This window comes from Rhea pennata, chromosome 2 (genome assembly GCF_028389875.1).
Source record: "Rhea pennata isolate bPtePen1 chromosome 2, bPtePen1.pri, whole genome shotgun sequence".
Classification (NCBI taxonomy): Eukaryota; Metazoa; Chordata; class Aves; order Rheiformes; family Rheidae; genus Rhea; species Rhea pennata.
This window is the reverse complement of record NC_084664.1, coordinates 59,846,703-59,867,996: the sequence shown is the minus strand read 5'-3', so window position 1 is coordinate 59,867,996 and position 21,294 is coordinate 59,846,703. Positions and strand designations below refer to the sequence as shown.

The window sequence follows — 21,294 nt, the reverse complement described above, 5'->3', positions numbered from 1 at the left end:
TGAGGCCAAATATTCTATCAAGGTTCTTTCATTTGTGGCAAGTTTCTAATGATAATATACTTTGGTCCTTCTTTTATATATGATTTTATTTTCATATTATTTCACACAGAATAAAAGAGAAGGAACGGAAAAGAAAGATAAGGAAATGGAATGAACAACATTTTCACAGAAAGATCTACTTAATTATATGGTGGCTTACCATACAACTTGGGGGGGAAAGGATATAGTATTTGACTGCAAATTCTTTTAAGAATGAAAAATGCCCAATACTAAATAATCAAAGCATACCTAAATTTAAATTAAGAACAAGCTTGGCTTTTTTAAGTTCCAAGGTGATATAGTCTCCTTGCTGTCCTTCTCCATGGAAGATTACACCTTCACTTTCAGAGGTTTTAAATTTCAGAGAGATGACATCTTTCAGTGTTTTCATTTTCTTGTTCCTGAATCTGTATGGTAACACCACATGGCCATCAAAATTGATAACATCAGCCCCTAAAGGAAAAAGCAAATAACATTGTTGATGAGCAATTATATATTGCCGCGTCCACTGGAAAAGCAGGCATGGTATATGCAGATTGTATCTAAACAGAATAAATATGCAAGTGTTGCACGTATTGCAAATATATTTCTTCTTGACCATAATTTAATGAAATACTATAAAAAGTAGTAACCTGGCAGGGCATAAATTTAATACATAGGATGTAAAAAAGCGAATTCTGGGGAACAAATATTACAAGTCTTATTCAACTTCTTTATTTCTCTTAAGTCTAGTTGCTTCCATAAACACTTGTCTAATTATAGATGAAAATGAGACACAAACTTCTGAATGATTATTAGTAATTTATTTGATACCTCTTAACAATTCAATAAAGGTATCTTTGAGGACTCCAATCGGTAAAACATGAGCCCAATTAAATTGCTTAGCAGTAATAAAAGATTCCTTTAATTGTATATGAGTCTTAGGCATAAACTTTGTCTAGTTCAGTGTTCTATAGAAATCTTAAGTAAGTTTTGGCCTTAACTACTTCTGAGGGGAAAAGAAATGTTCTACCATTCAGGCTATTTTTTGTTCTAGGTTTGTTTTTATTCAAAATTTGGGCAGAAAATTGAGGGACACAATCATAGTCAATTAAAGTCAACTCAGTGTTCCTGTAAGTGTTGCATAATGGTACTGCAAAGTTTCATTGATTCTTACTTTCATGACTTAATCTCAGTACTCTATAGAACGAGTCACAAATTTCCAGCAGCTAGATCTACAGTAAAAATAGCCATACAACTTTACTCCATTCAAAAGATGCACTTCTCTGAGTACTGGCATGTCTTTTACGCAGAGCTTGATAAAGGATTGTAAATACAGATTTTAGAAACTTATAATGATCCTCTTTCTAAATCATTTAAACTATGTTCAATCGCTAGTACCTTGGTTTCTACTTCTACAAGTATTTCCTCCTCACTGTTTACAACAAACATAATTTATATGGTCACTAAGCTATTCCTTATTACAGAATTAATAAAATATGTGCACTTTTTAGTTTTTTGCTGTATTATTAGATATACTTTTTGATATATTAGATACATCTATCTTTCCCACGGACGTTTTTCAAAAGCATCCACACTTACTATCAGTATATCATATTTGTATCAGTCATTTCATGCTCTAAATGAAATAAAGGGTGGCATTTTATCATACATTCTTCAGTAACATCTTCCTGATTTTTGCACACCTCTATGGTATGCCTACCTCTATGGTATGCCTAACTCTTGAGCGATTTCTAGCAACTTTTTAAAATTCCTAACTTGTTTTTGGCATTATGTTGGAAAGTAATTTAAATCTTTCAGACTCCCTCAAAAACAAACAAACAAAAACACTCCTCGTGTGCAACAAACACAGCAGAATCCTTAAAAAGTCCATCAGAATATTTTGAACATTTTACCATTTTTGCATATATTTCAGTTTATGCAGCTTATGTTAACAGCTGATTATTTTAAGATCTGTCACCTTTTGTTCATGTAACATGTCAAGAACATATTTTTTAAATATTTATTTCCACGTAATTTCTACTAATTTTATGCCCTGATTCAGAGAAGTACCTGAACAAGTGCTTTCATTCCTCCTTAATCATCAAAGAATTTAGAAACTACCCAAACGATCAGTTGAGCCAATTATTATTATCGTTAATTCCTCAATTTTTACTGAGGAATTGCTTATGTATAGCATCTCTACAGGTTACTTATACTCAATCTTTAATTTCCAGACACTTTTTATAGTGACATTAGAGCTCCTGAGTGTCACAGAAAGCATGCAATCAAGCTTCATGACATTTAGCATTTATTTTCTACTGAAAAGCATGTAAAGAATAACAACATTTCATAAATGATTTTTATTTCCTCGTTCAATCACAAAATTCATTATATTCATTAACTAAAATACATGTAGTTAAGACTAAGGCCTGCGGTCATGTTAATTAAATGCCTATTCATCCATTCTTACAGCATCAAGCATAGTAAGTTTCAGAAATAGACATTATGCTTCTATTATTCAGGACTTTCCCCACAAATCGCTAATATAATAAATAGTTCTCCATTACTTCCAGGTCATCTGTTCTGTAGATATAATGATCCTACGTATGATAGTAAAGTCTGTGCTACCCATTTCTGGTTAACAACTTGTTCTTTGTACATCTTCAATAAATTTGTATGCATGATCACAATATGGCCATTATTCCCAATTGACACAAACTGTTGGCTCTTCAGGGCTTTACAAATTCCACAGGTTAAGAATTCTGCTTACTTTGTAGTAACTGTGTTTACAATTGCTAAGATTGATATGGGGGGAGCATGACAGTGAAGAATGGTACCTACAGTCCACTTATTTTATACTAAGAATTCAACCATGGATCTAAGCACAGCATAGATGATCAGAGTTTGTGATTTTCCTTCACAATGCTGCTGCCATTTTAAGCCTGAAAGTTTTAAAGATAAGTAATGTTTGTTGGAAACCAGCATCAAGTGTATGTATTTCAGAGTCTATGAGAGATCAAAGTTTAAGACAAGCCATCTCATTCTCGCTCTCCATTGCCTCAAATTTAAAGCCAACTGGTATTAATGGAAGGGCTTTAATTCGTATCAATAAAAGCTGTATTGGACTTGGAAACTATGTCTAATCATCTTGCTTACCTTTTGAGGGAAAAAAAATCAGAAATTATTTTGTCTTCAGTGGCCAAAGACTCCACAAAATTTTCCTAAGGGAACAGAGGACTGAGACTGAGGACAGATTCTATAATGCAAGTTAACTCATGTCTCTGTAAAATATTGTCCTCAACTTGTCACTTTTTCAAGTAACATACTGTCTAGAAGTTGCGAAGAGACATCTGCAATGCACTTCTATTTCCCACTGATTTTTAGACATTCAAATTGGTAGCAGCTGACCATCACCAAACAGAGGGGTAACAGCCACTGAAGGATCTGAAGGCAATTTCCCATGGGCCAGAGGTTTTTTTTTTTTTTTTTTTTTTTTTTTTTTTTTTTTTTTAATGTATAGATTTTTCCATGGATGACCATGATTATGTCACCCTACGTGTCTGCAGTACTTGGGATGCTTATTTGGAAAAGAGGTCAAAGAGAAGAATTTTAAATTTCTTAAATTTCTGAATTTCTAGTCTTTAAATTATAAAAACAATACACAGTCTTTTATGGCATTTTCTCACTATGATTTTTACTTTCTATTTCTACTAATGCTTTTTTTTTATGTGCATCGACTAACCGAAGGTACAAGTTACAGATTTTCTTGACAGTAGAAAGAAGTAGAGAAATATAATTTGCACAATAATCACTCAAGTGAGAAACTTTAGTCTGTTCATCTCTGCTTCTTATGAGACAGTAATTGAACAAACACAGACCCTAAGGTTGGACTGCTTGTTAGCAGTTTAACTCTGCAACGAAACAGATTACAGTCACGTAACTTGAACCTTACCCCCAAACTTCCCTACTTCCGCAAAGACTTCTGGCAAAATAATGCACTTCGACCCCTTCATTGTTTATGCCAGCTGAATGGTTAAGGAATCTTACTCAGTAAATAAAATACGAGCATTAGAGATTCACTGCACTACCTCATGTATGGGTTATGATATACTGATGTATGCCTTAAGTATGTATATCACAACGCAGCAGAATTTATCAGAATTGTGACTTTTCTTTATAAAATAAACTTTGTAATATACACTCCATTAATAAATACTTACTAAGCTCCTAAGTGCAACTAAAACTACCAGCCTGTTCTTCCGAACGATAAATTCCAGGAATGTGAATCAGATCAAAATTAAATATAAAAATAGGCCATTCTATCTGCTGTGCAAGGAATCTATTAATATTTGATCAGCATTCAAGAAGGACATGTTTAACTCATGCACAGATGAAGACACTGCTCTCAGAAATGAGGGCAACCTAGACTGTATCTGTCTGTGGTTCGCTACAAAGGAACAGTATGAGAGTTCAGAGGAGGGGATATTTCATACATTCTTGCTGCTCAAACAGGTATGGTACTTCAGAAATTCGTTTTGAAGAAATAAAAGAAATGGTCAGCAAAATATTTTAACAGAGATTATACAGGTCCCTGTTATTTCTGACTTCTTATTAAATGCAAGTGACCAAGAGATCCAAGGAACGTTTTATTCAAATTTTTATATTCTGCTTGAAATCCATAAAGGAAGCAGCATGAAATCTACTTATAGAAAAAACATCTACATGGAAGTCACATTTCTGAACATTCTGTAATCACACAATTCATACTGTTAAGCAGAACAAATTTGACTATACTCTGATGAATCTACATACAACTGCCTTAAAGAAATGCTACAAATGAAATAAAATCCATGGACATTACAAGCAACAATCATAATGAATATACATCATAAAGAACATGGTTCTGTATATAATGCCACAGATCATCTTCCACTAAGATTTGTTAAATTTACTTCCTGCTCGTTATAGGATCCCCTATATAGAATCTATCATCATTCCCCTAAGGTTAGCCGGCACCTCTTTTTGCTGTCTGCAGTTACTGAGGTAACTGAAGTTACTTCAATCTGATGATAGGAGCGTCTGCTCCAGAGTTGACCAAAACAATATAAATTCTGTCCTTAACTTCAGTGAAAAGGAAAGTGTCCCTTTTGTACCTGTACAGTTCTTGCAAAGACGTACATATGTTCTCGGCATTATTCATTGAAGCAAACTCACTTGAACAAAGCTGAGTATATGTACCATATTTCTTCAAAAGCTGGCCCTGAACTATCACGTTTTGCAAATCACTCCAGTGGGAAAAAAATAAATAAAACAGATCAGTAACTTCTGATTAAGTAGTACTCTTTTATGTATAGCTATGCTGGCAGCATGCACATGGTCTGCATGATAATTCAATCACCTAAAGATTACATAGCAATTATGTTTAAGAGTTATTATATGTAGAACTGTGCTAACAACTTGTGTTCCTTCTATGATGACACTCGGCTATTTAATATCATGATAATTACCATGATGTGGGATGGTACTTAAGACAGTAAACAATATAATTTCCATTACTACAGCATAAATATATATTTTTTTCTCATCCTTAGCCACTGAAGTACAAGCATTAGTAGGAAAAAGACCTAAGAAACACATTGCAGCACGTTAAAAGTCTCACCCTTGCTCAGTGACGGCTGGCTGTTCTCAGAGGCTACTGCTATAATGGGAAGGGTCGGGGGATGGAAGAGAAAATTAAGAGAGCACCAGAGAGAGACAGCACACAAGAAAAGCGCATGAGAAAAAGCATAAACAGAAAGCAAGAAAGAGGGAAAAGAGAGGTAAAGGGAAAGAAAAATGCAGAAAAGAAACTAGCCATTTTCAAAAATTTTTAAATTTAAATAGGAAATACAGGTCTGAGGACCTTAAATCCAATTTTTCTCCCATGGGATTTACTACTATATAGACAAACACTGCTGACATCTTAAAAAAGTATTTTCAGCTGGCTAGGAAGAGGTGTTAGGCCTCATCCTCTGCATATATCTGTTCTTTTAGTTAATGGAATCACCACATATGTCTTCCTCTAGTAAAGTTCAAAACACTGAGAGGGAATTAGCTGACATATATGATCCCATTCTCAAATCTCTGCATAAAATAATTCATCAGTCACAGGTTTCAGTAGTCATGCTTTTGTCCTGCATTTTCATTTTCATAATAGATTTTTTAAGTTTTGGTCAGGAAACCAAAACTGAACAGAAAAAAATATATTTATTTGATCTATGTAATTAATTATAACCGAACAATCTTAAATCAGACTCAAGCTTCAGAACTCCTCTACTTCCCCACTTTCTGGTAAGACCTGCATTGTCAGTGTGCTCACTCACAAAAATTCAACAGTGAGACTGCACATACCACATAGCTGCTTTGCTATTTTGATCAAGGTATTGCTAGAATTGCCATAAAAAATCCTGTTACTAGACACAGTTCAATAAACACTAATCAAATAAAGCAGAACAGCAAAGAGAAGTATTCTGCGCAGAAATGCTCACCATTAAACTAATAAAATTAGCATTATTCACTGCAATTTTAATGAACTTTGAATGATCATTTCCACGTAGCTTGTACTGAATACTGAGATTCAAGAAAAAGATTCTCTATTACTAACCTACTGTGACCTTAGGTGAATTTTTCCTCTCTTTGCACTTCCATTATCCCTTAATGTTTTTTTGTTGTTGTTGTTGTTTTTTTCTGTGTAGATTAAGAGATTTTTAGAACTTCATTTGTAACATTCTTTTTACAATGTCTTACCTCATAGTGTGAACTTTATGCCTGTCAGTGTGTCTACACTAATACTACAGTAATAAACAGTATTAATCATGCTGCAATCGTCTATCCTCTGAAAACAAGGCATCAAAACATCTCTGGCTGGGCCCAGTATTCCACATGTGTACTTTTATTTGTTGCGGCTATTGGCCAGGTGTAGTTAGACAGCATTATGAGAAATACAAGTACATAAAATGTATTATTCACATATTTGAACAGCAAAAATGAGTTTTCTCCTAACAAAGCCAGGGATATAGCTCAAAATCACAGAAAAAAAAACCAAATTCATATTTTATTGTAGTTATTCACAATAAATTATATACATAGAAATTACTTCAGAAGGCCCTGCATTTTTTTCATAGCTCCAGACACTTGTCAACGTGATTCTATGTCCAATTTGCTACTAGAGTCTTTGTAGTTTGAATCGCAGTGGCACTAAGTGAGTTGTTTAGTTAGAGATGCCTCACTACACCTCATTGCACCCAGAAAAATGAGGAAGCCATATTAGAGCACAGCAGTCAAAAGTCTCCTTTTTTATGTTTTCTCACAATGCAACAGAGATCAAACGGGAACATGTTTGAACGCTGCCTTCACGCACTACAGTCCAGCCATAAGGACATGGGCAGCACAATGACTTGAAATCTGTTGAGGTGAAACCGACACTGTTATTACTATACTTTCCAAAAGCAAGATACATGTTACAAAGGAAAAAAAACAACCCGTACTATAGATACAGGTGTATCCACAAACACTCTCACACATACAAAAATGTATATAATGTACGTATATTGTATGTGTATATATATATACATACATGCTTCATATTATTGAAGCAGGTAAAGGAAAATCAATTTTAAATTTTTATTGTATGCCAAGCTCCCATGGTACTATCCCATCATACCTGTCAATGAATTCAACCCTAAGTGATTTAAAAGCTTGAAAAAGAAAAAAATACACTTGTTTTGAGGGTTGGATTTTTTCTTGCTTTGATTTACAGAAGATACAATTTATATATGACAAAGAAGTATCAAAATAGCAAGGAATGTTTTGTCAAGGTTTATTTTTAACTCAAGTCCTGGGTAAAAGGCACAAACGATATCCTTACATTTTATACAGCTGTCAGAAACTCTCAAAACAAATTTGTGAGGAAGTATTCCCTAAAGTAGTGAAAAAGTCACACTAAATTCTGAGTGCAGTAGCCACTGAAGACATGCCAGCAGCACTCAGCACTTTTCAAGGTTTCTCTGCATCTCCAAAGATGAGCGTTTTCTTGTTGCTGTAGAGTACCAAGAAAACGAGTAACGTTAGTAGAGTACCAAGACTATCATTTTGATAGCTGTTGTGCAAACATGTCTGTAAACACACAGTTCTTTGTCTATGATAATTTAAGATCTAGTATGAAGCAAATGCAACATGAAGTTAATAAGCAAAAGCAGGAAAGGAAAATGGGAGGAAAAGGAAAAAAAAGAAATGTAATTTAGTATTACTAAAATCTGATTTCTTTTTCATTAGAACAATTGTACTGTAATCTGTGCAGCTACTGAACCACATTGCTACACAGCCTAATTATTACTTAAGAGAATCATTTTAGGATGAGTGTGTACAAGAATGCAATGTTCTGCAGTTACTCAACTTCTGCTTTCTACCATGTAAGGTAAGAACTCGCTTTTGGTTTCTCAGGGAAAATCTGGAGGAAAAGGACCATAGAATTGATTTCTGGCAAAGCATTATTTACAGATGCAACATATGGAAGAAAACACTGGACATTTGAGAAACAGTAAAATTTATGAACACAAAATAAGCTTCTAAATATGCCACTAAATTATTGTCTTTATGCTGTGCATAAGTAGGGTGATTTTTCAAGCACTTAGCATTATGGCTGATGATTATTTTCTGTCAGATCTAATATAATATTAGATTCTCAACTATTTTTTCATTAATTTTTTGGTTTTTCAGAGAACAATTTTATTTAAAAAAACCTAATGGGAAAGTTAGGTATAAGCATAACATATTTAAGTAGGATAAATGGGCAATGAACACGTTTATGCTATACATTTCTGATTCAGCACAGAGATATCTCAGCTTTAAGCTACGTAGTTTACGCACTCTAACCGCATCAGTATAAAAATTAGCCAATATTGAAGTCTATGCTCCTACAGTGAACTACTAGCAGTAGCAGAGATTAACTCAGGTAAAACAGCAATTCAGTATAATCTGCAGCGTAAAAACTATTATTTCCATAATCTACTTTGGCTTATGACTCCAGAAAGGAAATTTATGATGCAGGTTATGAGATGCAGTCTAACTAAAGAATTCTGTTCATGAGAGAAAGGAAATAGAGACACTGAAAACATCCATGATAATGTGGTGTCTCTTTCAAATTCTGTTTAATTTCCTAAACTAGATCTTATTTTTTCACCATCAGCAAATCTGAGATGCCATTTACACTGTACCGGTATTTTATGAACAAATGTTTCTGGCATGAATATTTTGTTCTAAGAATGCAACTGACAATATTTTTGCTGCATACTTCTCTTTAAAATAGGTTTATTTAAATGGTTAAAGTTCAAAGCAGGAAAATATTGAAGACTGTGCGGAAGGCCTGTTCAATCCTCAAGAGTGAGGATCTGGGCATTTTTAAGTATCTTTGAACTACAAGGTGCAAGTTAAACTACAGAGTCTTGATTTTCTCTGAGTTACACTAGCATGGACATCATCTATATTTATCACTGACAGAAGTGAAAGGTAGTAGGTTATAAAATAATTTAATTTGTTTAAAACTTCCTCCACTGTTTCTAGCAGTAACAGTCATGTTTTAGTTTGTAATTTTCTAGTTGATAGTACAATAGTATTTTACAAATGGACAAAACACAAGCAGCTAATATTATATGAGTCTCTATACTTTAAAAAGATTTTGTAGGTATAGCATTCCCAGGATTGTTTATGATTGTAAAAACTTACATTTTAGACATTTTGCAACCATGCCTAAGCAGCAGCAAAACATTCTCTATCATTTATTGCTCTAGCAATGATACTTCCAAACAAATTTGATAAAGAATATATTTAATTGAAATAGTCTAAAGAAATCTGTCTTTTTGTATTTTACCATGCTGATTTACAGGAATCGGAAGCCTCCTTAGCACTTGTAAATATATTTATTTCTAGCCTTCTTTGTGAAAGCCAGTATCTGGTATTAGATTATAACAGAAATATTAAAGTGTGTAATTACACTCTCAGCCAGGTACAGTAAAGTACTTAATTTACTTGAAACCAGCTAGCCTCTACTAATGTTTTCACTGTTTATTAAAAAGGTAAATCAAGAGCTCTAGGTTAATAAAAAAGGACAATACTGACTTTCTTATAGTAAATGGCCAAAACAGGTCTCAATCCTTATTAAACATCTGAGCTTGCTCATTATTTAACAAAAGGAAAACACAGTAAAGAAAGGTGCTGTACCATATCATACAACATTTACACTCAATTTACTCAGTTAATAAACGAGCTACAAAATGGACAAGACAATCTATTAAAATATTAAGGTAACAGATGACTAGATGGAAGCTTCATTTAACTGTTTATAGGCGCATGAAAGCCAGAAGATGTACAGCTGACCTACAAAATACTGATTCAGAATTGCGTCCCTTATTTCTATTTGAGCTGATGCCACCTAACGCAATCACCCAACGTTACCTAATCTCTCCGTGCAGGTCATTTAATATCTTGAAATCCTAAAGATTATCCAAGGTTAAATTCTCCTATACCCACATTCTGTATCTTTTACTCACATAATAACTCTCAAATGCATATTCTATTCTTTTTCCAACTATGGTGCTCAAATTTAAATTGAACTTGCAAAGGGAACTGCATACACAGTGATCAAGGAACATGCACCTGGGACAGTTTAGATCTGCTGCACTCAGATCACATACAGTTAGAAAAACTTACTGTCTTCATTCACCAGTCGACCACAAGAAGTAAGGAGTGCAAGGCCGAGTTTGACTTCAGGTCAGTGAGCACTCATGCTTATTCTCACGAGTAGCCTGTCTAAGATAATACTAATAAGTAATATGTCACTGAAGATCACCTTTGTTACAGGTACAATATTCCCTTCTTTCTTTAATGAATTTTTTTCAACTTGCAATCTGACACTCCTACTAATTCCATCTTGCTGCATCAATTTATTTTAGGAAAAGTGACTCTAAGATGAAGCACATTGGTATTTTCAGATATCGCATTTCAGTAAAAACGATGAGCTGATAGAAGCAAAGCCTTAAGGAAAAATGAGAGCGGAATAACTTTGTGTGTCTATTGAGGCAGTTCAATTTCATTATCCTATTCCCAAATTACTTAAAGAAAAACACCTTGTGTTCACTACAGCATCAGAAAAGCAGACCAATGGATCTTGATGCTGGCTGAATAATTCAAAATTAGTAGTTCAGACAATTTTTTTCTCTCCTTCCACAAAATCCAGCGAATTTTGAGGTAAACATTAATTTGTATTTTACTGTCATCTTCATTTCTGGTAAGAAAAGGTATTGGCCCCTAACTTTCAAGCCAAAACATTTTAACTTCAAAATCTCTCTTGCATGGTCCAGGTAGCAAACTTCATGGAGGCTGAACCCAATGTTTCTCTGCTCCTCTGCACATATTTCAACACATTTAATTAAAAGCGCTCTCTCTCTCTTTACAGATATATATATATATTCAAGAAGAATATGGATTCATTGAACCAGGGCTTTATTTTCAGATGATCTAAGCTGATTTAGTTCTGCCTGATTTCAGTGAATGTATGATCGTTTATTCTATATAGGTACTCCTCCAAATAAAGAATATGCTATCACAGAATCACAGAATGGGTAAGGTTGGAAGGGACCTCTGATCATCTAGTCCAACTCCGCTGCTCAGCAGCGTCACCTAGAGCATGTTAGACAGGGTTGCATCCAGGCAGGCCTTGAAGATCTCCAGAGAAGGAGACTCCATAACCTCTCTGGGCAACCTGGTCCAGTGCTATTTTAATAGTGCACACAGTACTCTGTCAACTTCTAGTTATCAAGTACTTTCTTTGAATAAAGCCAAGCAAAAATTTAAGGACCTGATACTACACTGCGTTCGCTTGCTCTTTGTACTCAGAAGAAGGAAAATCCTGAACTGATTCAATATATAGTAAAATGAAATGCTCAGCTTTCATTATACTAAGTATTTAGAGAGAAAGTGCTGTGAAAGACAAAAAAAACACATTGTCTTCGGAGGTGCTCTCTATGACACACAGTACAGGAGATAAGAACAAGTAACCACAGACTCATTAAGGTTAGAAGGGATGTTTGGAGATATCTGGTCCAACCTATCCTCACAAAACACAGCTGAAGTGAAGTCTGCTTCACTTCAATTTACTTGCACATCATATTCTACCAGAAACAATACTTTCAATAATTTGAATGTTCAGCTGTTTCCTCATCTGCAACAGGTACATGGGACATTTGCTTTTACTTGCAAGTGATTCCCTTCCTTGTGTGTCTTGGGCAGAACTTTCCCATGTCAGTGATATTAAGTATCCCCGTTCCCTATCCTTATCCCTATTCATATCCCATGATCTTCTGCCAGGCTTTATTGTTTCAGACGCACTGGTGTTGTGGAGTTCAAGGCCTATAAAATTCCCAATGGCCAGAACAGTTCTCTCTAGTGTGACTGTACCAAAGTGGGCTGTTCCTCCCATATGAATTGTACCATGCATTTCAGGTTTCCCTGCACAGTCACTGCCATCTCTTCATTCTGGGTTCTTTCCCTTCATCAGAGCATGAAAAAACCCAGAGTAAGAGTTTCTTCTGAGTAAAAGGGACTCTTTCACTTCCAGTTAATAAGGATTCCACATTAACATGCAACTGGTGCAACAGCTAAAATCATAGATACTGAAATTCATTATTTGGGGGTTTCAATACTCCATCCACTAATGTTGTTTAACTTCTTCCAGCCCATTTTATTTATTTTCCTTTATTATGCCCTAAGACACAGACACTAGAATCTAAATCCTTGAACATTTTTCAAGTCCCTGTCTCAAAAGTTACAAAATGCTGAAGAAGCCTGTAAGGAGCAAGAGGGAGCCAAGTTACAACCTTAAGATCAGCTGGCTAGGCAGCTCCAATTATAAATAGTTTAGAAGCCAGCGGTGTTCCCGGCTTGCCAAGATCCTAAAAATTAAGTAGCACCCTCAGAAGCCTCCGGCCCAAGGAGTTAAACAAGAGTACCGTTCCTGCATCAAAGCAGCACACATGCTGCTCCGAGACCCCACAGCACCTAGTCTTCTGACTTGGGAGGGGAGGGAGTAGTAGACAGGGCCCAGGTTCAGCTCTCCGGGCCTAGAAAAAACAGCAGGATGTATCACTACACCACTCCCGGCCGTTGAGCGGCCGTTAACGGACAGGGCCACGCCCCGGGGCCGCGCGGGCAGCGGCCCCCTCCTCCCCCCCCCCAACACACACACACTCCCAGCGCCTCACGGCTGCAGGGACTGAGCGGCGCACGGACGCTGCCAGGGTAACCAGGCAGCGGCTTACAAACTCTACGGGTTATTATTGACTTAAAAAGAAAACTTCCGCGGAAAAGAAACAGAGGACGTTCCCGATCCGCACAAAGTGCGCATGTTCTCCGCGGACAAATGAAGGCCGTTAGCTGCGTTGTGCTGTACACGGTGTGACACAGATCGCTCAGGGCTGCGCAGTCGCCACGTTCAGTTAACAATTCAGTTCAGTGTCAGCCTGGCTGTGCTGTAAAGCCCCATATCGCCGCGCAACGTTATGCGAGTAAATTTGATAAGATTCAGCGGCGTTCAAGATAGACGATGTCTCGGCTGTTACATCAAAATGCCTGCTTAAAGCTTGAGGAAATACAAGTTAAACCTTTTGCTAAACAGAGGAGCCAGATTAAGTTAGGGAAGAAAATGGCAGTTTTCGATTAATCAGTTTGACATGTCTGGAAGGCTCAAAATATTGTAAAGATGCATCTCCAAGAAAAAAAAAAAAGGTTTCCAAAATCCATTAGATTTTTTTTTTCCAGACCAGGAGACTGCATACATGTATGTATCTCTCTTCTTGTAGATAAGAGTATTTTTCTTGTATTACTCAGTTAATAAAAGTCGCCAAATCATGTTTGCAAAATATTCAGAAAAAATCTTATTTTTACTCTTAGTCTTCATGCAAGGTCTTTTCATATGAAAGAAATACTGAATACTTTCATCAATATTAATTTCCAAAAACTTCCTAAACAATGCGTTTGCTTCTTAACAACAATTCAACTAGCTCTATATGTTCAAGGCGTTCGCTACACACAATAATCACGTTCACACAATGTATGAAATTCTGTAACCTCCACTTGATGTTTACCTGATCACGTTTAATAAGCAAAGGGACAGTAACACACACGATGCTTCCGAGCGGGTAGGAGTGGAAACCTGTATGTGTGTACAAGCAACTCGCCCCAAATTCATAAGACACTACTATTCAGACACAAAGCAGTGAATGCTACCCATGAATAAAAGAGGAAAGGCTTTTTATAATCTAGATGTGGAAAACAGAAACTTCTACTGCAAGGAATTGTCAAGTTCTTTCCTTTAAAACTGTTGTCCCTTCGTGCTGGAAGAAGGCTATCAGACAAAAAGAAAAGCATTTTTCTTGTGGAATCGTGCAATGGACCTCGTGGTCCAGTCTTTTTTTTACCCTTTATCCAAACAACATTTTGTAGAGCATGTAGCAGTTAAGTTTCTCTTGGATTCCCACACTGAAATTCATCGCTGCAATGTGGCAGCGATGTATGGCATGCAACATACTGGATTTGATTTAAAAGGAAAATATTTTCTTTTGAGCTTAACAAGTGATTGTCATGCTTATATACAGTATAGGAGAACAGACTTTACCTAAATGGGAAAACATTATAGTGATATTTCTGCTGATTCTCTCTTACCTAGCAGTAAGGCTACGTCCCAACATTAAGGTAGCCAGCATGGCAGCCTGTGCTTTTGTAAACTCTGTCTGTCTGGGTATAAGCACTCTAAAATACCTTGTAATAAGAAATACAAACATCAATAAATTACATTTAAGAGGGTATTGTGAAAATATTTTAAAATGTGAATCTTGAGTACTCGAAAACCATGTAAGTACTTACTGTATCTGACAATTGATGTTATACATATTATTCAGCTTGTGTATATAACAGCTGTGTGTATAAGTCACTGTCATTGTTCCTCTTGTCCATCAACTAATTTTTAACTACTGAAAGTATCACTGAAGCAGCAGAAAAACATTTAATTATTTTGAAGATATTCCAAACCTTGTTTCCTAACACTTTTTAATATGTTCTATTGGAAACTACTTTTATGCCAATTTTAGCAACTTTATACCAATAAAGGATTAGGCTTTCATGTGTTTAATAAAAACAAATGCTATCTCTTACTCCGTGCATTTATACTCTTTTAAGACAGAAAAAAAATTCATAATGTACATTTGACTTTTTCCACTGTAATGAAGCATAATAAATTCTGAAATAGTTATGAGGGTGTCAATATTTAGGTACTTACATAAATGCATTTTTGATATTCAGAAGCATTAACCACAATCTACTGTCAGAAGTCACTAGAACAAAAATAAGCTATTTTTATGTAAATTCTTAAAATTATAATCAGGTTCCTATCCATATTCAATCAAATTCAAAACTGCTGACCGAATCCAGTATAATAATGTAATGCCATCCAGGCAGACATTTTCATAACAAACACACTACAGTTCTTGACAAAAAGCCATCTTCTAGAGTCAAAGGAGGTCTTGTACGTATTTCCAAAATAAAACCCTCCTGACTACCTCCAGTGTTCTTTTGCATACCACTTAAAAACCCCAGTCTTGAATAACATCATCCATCAGCATTTGACTGAAGTAAGGTAATTTTATTAAAATGATACGAATTCACTGTATAAACCACTCAGTATGAGACTTTGCCCGAAAGAGCTTACTTTTAACTTTTACAGGGATATTGGAATTATTTTTATTCTTTTATTTCTATTTATGTTTTATGACCCTGATTTTGGGGGGAGAGGGATTTGTAAAAAGGTAATTGCTAACCGAAAAATTAAAACTGACAAGGCAGTATTGCACAAGAGAGAAATGCAGGAAATATTTAATTGGATAGTAAATGAAGACGAGCTGCCACTTTTACATAATTAAAAATAAGCTGAAAAACCTCTTTACTAAAAGAAACAGTCCGCGGTACTTAAAAGTAGCAAAAAACCACATTGTTTTCCTTAAATGCAGAAGGTTACTTGATCCCATATGGGTAATCTTTACAGGAATTTTTACACAGTTTGCATCTTTTGTTTAACTTCTGTTTTCAAGACAAAAAGCAAATAAACAGGAAGTGGTATATATCGCATTCATGAGCAACAGACCTTGTATGTGTGTATGTAAGACCATCTTACATATCAGTGCATCTTTGCATGACTGTCTTTAGGCCTGTGTAAACATCTCATTATTTGATTCTGTCTTTATTTCTTTAGGAAAGAAGCTCCATAAAAGTGGGATTTTGAAAATAAGTAAAATGGTGCATGTTACCACTCAACATACTTTGATATAAGGAAGAATTTTTCGTCCAGATTAGCTTTATTTGTTAGAGCATTTTGTTTTGTTTTGTATTAGCTTTTGGCAACATTCTCTAAGTATCTTAATAAGGAAAAGGTTTACAATTTACCGTGTGTTATGAATCATGAACAGTACCCATCAACCTCATACAGCCTTCCTCATCTATTGAAAAATTAATGACACTTACTCCTTCATCTTCTCTAGGAACAAGAAACTGTGCTTTATAATCCAGAAAGCCCGTTTTGTCTGTCTGGAGAAGCCATGTCTGAGAAGCTGAACGCCCATATTTGCTTACTAAGATGTTCCATTTTTGTCAAAAAAAAAAAAAAATACATTAACTATTATTATGCATTTAAGTATTTTTTTAGTAGAACACACAGGGATTCACAGTATTTCCAGCTGAAATATCAACAGCCAAAATCCACCTCTCTGGTTAACAGCTCTAATAAGGATGATGCAATATTTCTTTTACAGAAGGATGGATGAAAAAAGACAGACAAAGATAGAAAGACAGACAAGGACATACTCAAATAACAACGTAACAGCAAAAGGTATTTTTGGAGTGAAGTTCTGTAACAATAAACAGCTAGTAATCTTTCCATGATGACAAAATCCAGGTATTTTATACACATCATAAACCCCACTTATTTTTTAAAACAACAAATAAAAGTCTAAGTTTATTTCATGTTCAGGACTTAATATAACGGCTGAATTACAGCCCCTACTTGTACTTTTACTAATGGAAGTGTTGGTGGAACATTTAGAACCTGTTCCTTTTTTCAGGTTGAGTAATGCAAAATTTAAAATGAATTCATGGATTCTAATAATACATTATATGAGATAATCAGCCTTGGGTAATGGTTCGTGACCAGTCCAAAACAGAGTTTAAATATGCCTAAAGCTTGCAGATATCACATCCACTGAAAACAGTCAAACAGGTTTTGTTTTATCACCACAGCCTCTCTCTTGTTCCATTCTTTCCTTTTCCATTTAGCATTTAACATCCACTGAAAACAGTCTAACAGGTTTTGTTTTATCACCACAGCCTCTCTCTTGTTCCATTCTTTCCTTTTCCATTTAGCATTTAACATGTATATTATAAAGCTTGTAAAAACAGCAGGTTGAAAGATAATCTCAAAGTGGCAAGGAAATTGATTTTTTGAGGAGAAAAATAATGCTGTTTTTTAATTGCTGACTTTGACTGAACAGTGCTAATTCAGTGCCTCATAGCAGGTATAGTTCATTTTTCTTTCTTTTTTCAGTCTGTGGGACTCCTTCCCAGCACTACATTTCCTTCTCCATTCTGCTTAGCTGAGTCCCTGCATTCAGTAATGGCAAGTTTGTCCACAGTGCATTAAAGAAGTTGCATCTGACTAGAAAGAAAAGGCCACACAGAGGGATCACCCAAACCACACTTCCTAGAACTGTTTAGGAAACATTTCTGATGGGGGGGAGGGGAAGAAGGAAATAAAATAAATAATGTTTATTATAAAAAATACTTATTTTGGCTGACTGTGTCTTGGATTGTATTGTGGGTCTTTTGTTTTTGATGAATGTTGCAAACTCCCAGAGAAATAACTACTGTTATTATTGCATCAAAATACCATTTTCCTCACAGAAAATAGTTTTAAACGGAAAGTTTTCAACCAGACTTACTTGTGACAAAGAATATAAACACAAGGAGAGCAGTAGGTAAAGGCATGCTTGTTTATCTGCAGGACGCTATCTAAATTTCGCAAGATGCTTATGACAGTGAGGAAAGCAGAATTTGCACAGATAAAAACTCATGCTGTTCAAAGGACATGCATTATCAATACCAATTAACTAATGGCTGCTGTTACTGCTGAAGCTCTGTTCAACTTAAGATGTCACATCATGGGGAGCTGAATGCAAAGTTCTTTCAGCTTAGCCTAACAGATACCAATCTACTGCTGGGGCAATTCTGAGGAGCAAAACTACTTCAGAAAATATGTTCACACTTCCTCGCTATCCATCAATCTTTGCTTCACTGCAAGAAGCAGGAAAAAGCTACAGTAATGGAATATATGGGTCTGTAAAAGCTCTTCTGTAGTTTGTGAACTTTATGTTACAACAATAAAGCACTTTGTCCATTAACTGATGGGCTAAGAAGAAAAACATCTTAAGCTATACTTATGAACTGAAATTACAAGATCTGAGACTCTTAGTTCCTACTTGCTTTCAATCCTTAATCTGCTCTATAGAAAACCGTTTTGTTTTCCTTACTGAATTTTCTAATTAAGCTGTTTAAATGTATTGTTTCAACTTCCTTTTTAAAAATAAAAGGTGTATATATATATATTTTTTTTTTAATCTCCTGCTTATTTCTTTTTATTTGCATGGGTCCTTCTGGTTCCTCCAGCAGTATCTTATCTGAAGTCCTCAGGAATGTTCTTCCAGAGAACCCTGATCCCTTGGGGCACTGCTATGCAGTCAGATGAGTAATTAAAGCCAAGGGAAGATCAAATGGACTGTGCACGCTTTTCATTCAAAGGTGCTTAAACTGCTTCAGATGGCCTTACCTCCAACAAAAGAATTACTACCACAAAATCCCATCACTACCAAAGCCATTTCAGCTATAGTAGTATCAGTATTGCTTTGAATTTTAAGGTAGATTGCTCTGTAATAGCAGTACTTTCAAGAATATGTGCTCATATGCTACATTAGCATCTGCGTTTGCAATGGTAAATTTTATTTGTTTATTGCAGAATGTCCTTCAGTATAAACGACATTTCTTAGTCTCCTCAAATCCTATGGGCAAACTTTATTCAGTCTTCTATGCTTTTGAAGAGCAGCTCTGCACTTCTAAACAGGTGAAATAAACTGTTTAACATTAATATCAAAAATGACCTTTACTGAGAGATGATAAATACAATATCTCGTTGACAAAGGGGAGTGTTATCAGGCTTATTTATCCTTTCTTTTACAGGTTCTGTATGCAACTGACTCAGCAGCAGATTTATACTTGATTCATACTGTAAAAGCTGTAAGATAAATTACATTTTCAATTAAAGTTTGGATTTTCCAGGTTCTTGTTACCTTCAGTGTGGAAAAATAGATACCCCTTTTGCTTCCTCTAGATGTGCCACTTGTCTTCAGAGTGTGATGTACATGTTAGTTTGGTAGTCCTTTTATTGCCCCAAAGATGTGCCAAAATGTGGCATTTCTCATTGCCTAAGGTACTAATGCCACAAAATACCTTTCACGCACATGAACAATCTCACAGAACCTCAATGGGTATTCCTCAGCCTGCACATGTCCTTCATGAACACAAGGGCTTACAGGCTCAGCCCCCCCCCCCTTTTTTTTCAACTTGAGACAGTAAAACATACAAAGCAATAAAAAAATAAATACCCAACTTGAAAGACAAACTGCTATCTGCTTTGAAATAAACAGAAACTTACTGGCCTACCAAGCCCAGCTCAGCTCAGCAAAATGGATGCGAAAAAAACATTTTGCCTAATTGCCTAATTAATTACACAGCTCTCACCCCAGTGAAGTTAAGACAGCATTTTGATCCTTGTTGCAGGGCTCTCATTCCTCTGGGATGTTTTCCTGAGAAAACTGGAGGAGATGACATTAAAACTGGTCAAATATGCTGCAAATAAATCTGCTGTAATCTTCAGTGCAACTCATGGAACAGTTACAGATCACTGAGGCTAAGTGGTATTTTGAGGGTTTTTTTCCCCTCTCTTTTTTCTTTTCTGTCTATCAGTGTAATGAGCCCTTTTGCCCTTTACATTATATTGTTATTTGTATTTTCTACTTCACACAGCAAGAGCTACCTAATTAGGAAGATCAGGGTGAGCTGCTGGAGTATAGCTGCTTAATACTGTTAGTTTATCTTTTAATTAATGTGCTATTCTTTCCCATGTAATTAAATTTTTCTTTTTTTTTATTGCACAGATAAGTCAGAGAAATCATTACAAGAAATATGGAAGAACAAGATTGCAGGGTGGCTGAAAAATATTTATCATTAGAATTTGTGTGTGACGCACGTAGATTTCTTACTCTCTCATCATCTTTTACTATAGCCACCCTTGTCAGGCTTTTGTCTGCATCAGAAGGATGCAGTTCACTTGCAGTAAATGAAACTTACTGCTGCCAGTGAGCTCCTTCTCTTCTATCTGTCCATCTCTGTCCTGCCTCATCTTGTCTCTCTTTTGCTGCTTCTTTCTCATTTTCAAACCAAGACTATCTGTTTTTACAGGTTTGCACTTCACAATTAAATGCTTTAAAGTTCATACTGTGTCTTAAAGTTCATTTATGATTTTTATGTAGTCATACAAAGATCACTTTGAAAGGGCTAAAGAGGATTATATGTATGCGCTCACAAGAAACAAAGCTCTTCTGCTTCAGAATTTAGCATTACAGTCCCCCTCTTTCGAGTTGCCTCCCACTGGCCAGGCCAGCTGAGAGGCTGCTGGTGGTGCAAAATAAGTTAAGAACTCACTCGTCATGGCTCACTTTTTGCAGGACTCACTTGGCAGAAAGTTTCTCCAGAAACCTGTGAAATCACCTGGGCATAAATTATTACCTGAAGGGATACAATGAAGAAGAATTGGCCTTGAACTTACTAGAAGATTTGAAGAACACATCTGATCAGATAGTCTCCTTTGCATTTCTAAATATTAAAAAAAAAAACTTATTAAACTGAAATAAACCTACTTGTACTAGTTTTGAACAATGAAAGCAAACATCTAACTAGCCTTGTATTCTTCATGAAAGCTGTTGTGTATATTTGCAAACACCCATTCTGGACCTATGGTAATACTCGGGAGGTCCTATGTGAATTGAATCATGTCCAAGAGTTCCTATGAAATCTCTAAAACCAAGG

The 21,294-nt window shown here is 35.6% G+C and overlaps 1 protein-coding gene across 1 annotated transcript in view; it reads right to left on the bottom strand.

The window, feature by feature from the left end:
* The window catches only part of CNTNAP2 (contactin associated protein 2), a 1,099,877-nt gene that overhangs the window by 582,145 nt on the left and 496,438 nt on the right, over positions 1-21,294 (bottom strand). Inside the window, exon 5 of the mRNA XM_062569605.1 lies at positions 289-492. Coding sequence (XP_062425589.1) covers positions 289-492 — 204 coding nt within the window. The remainder of the gene's footprint in view (positions 1-288; positions 493-21,294) is intronic.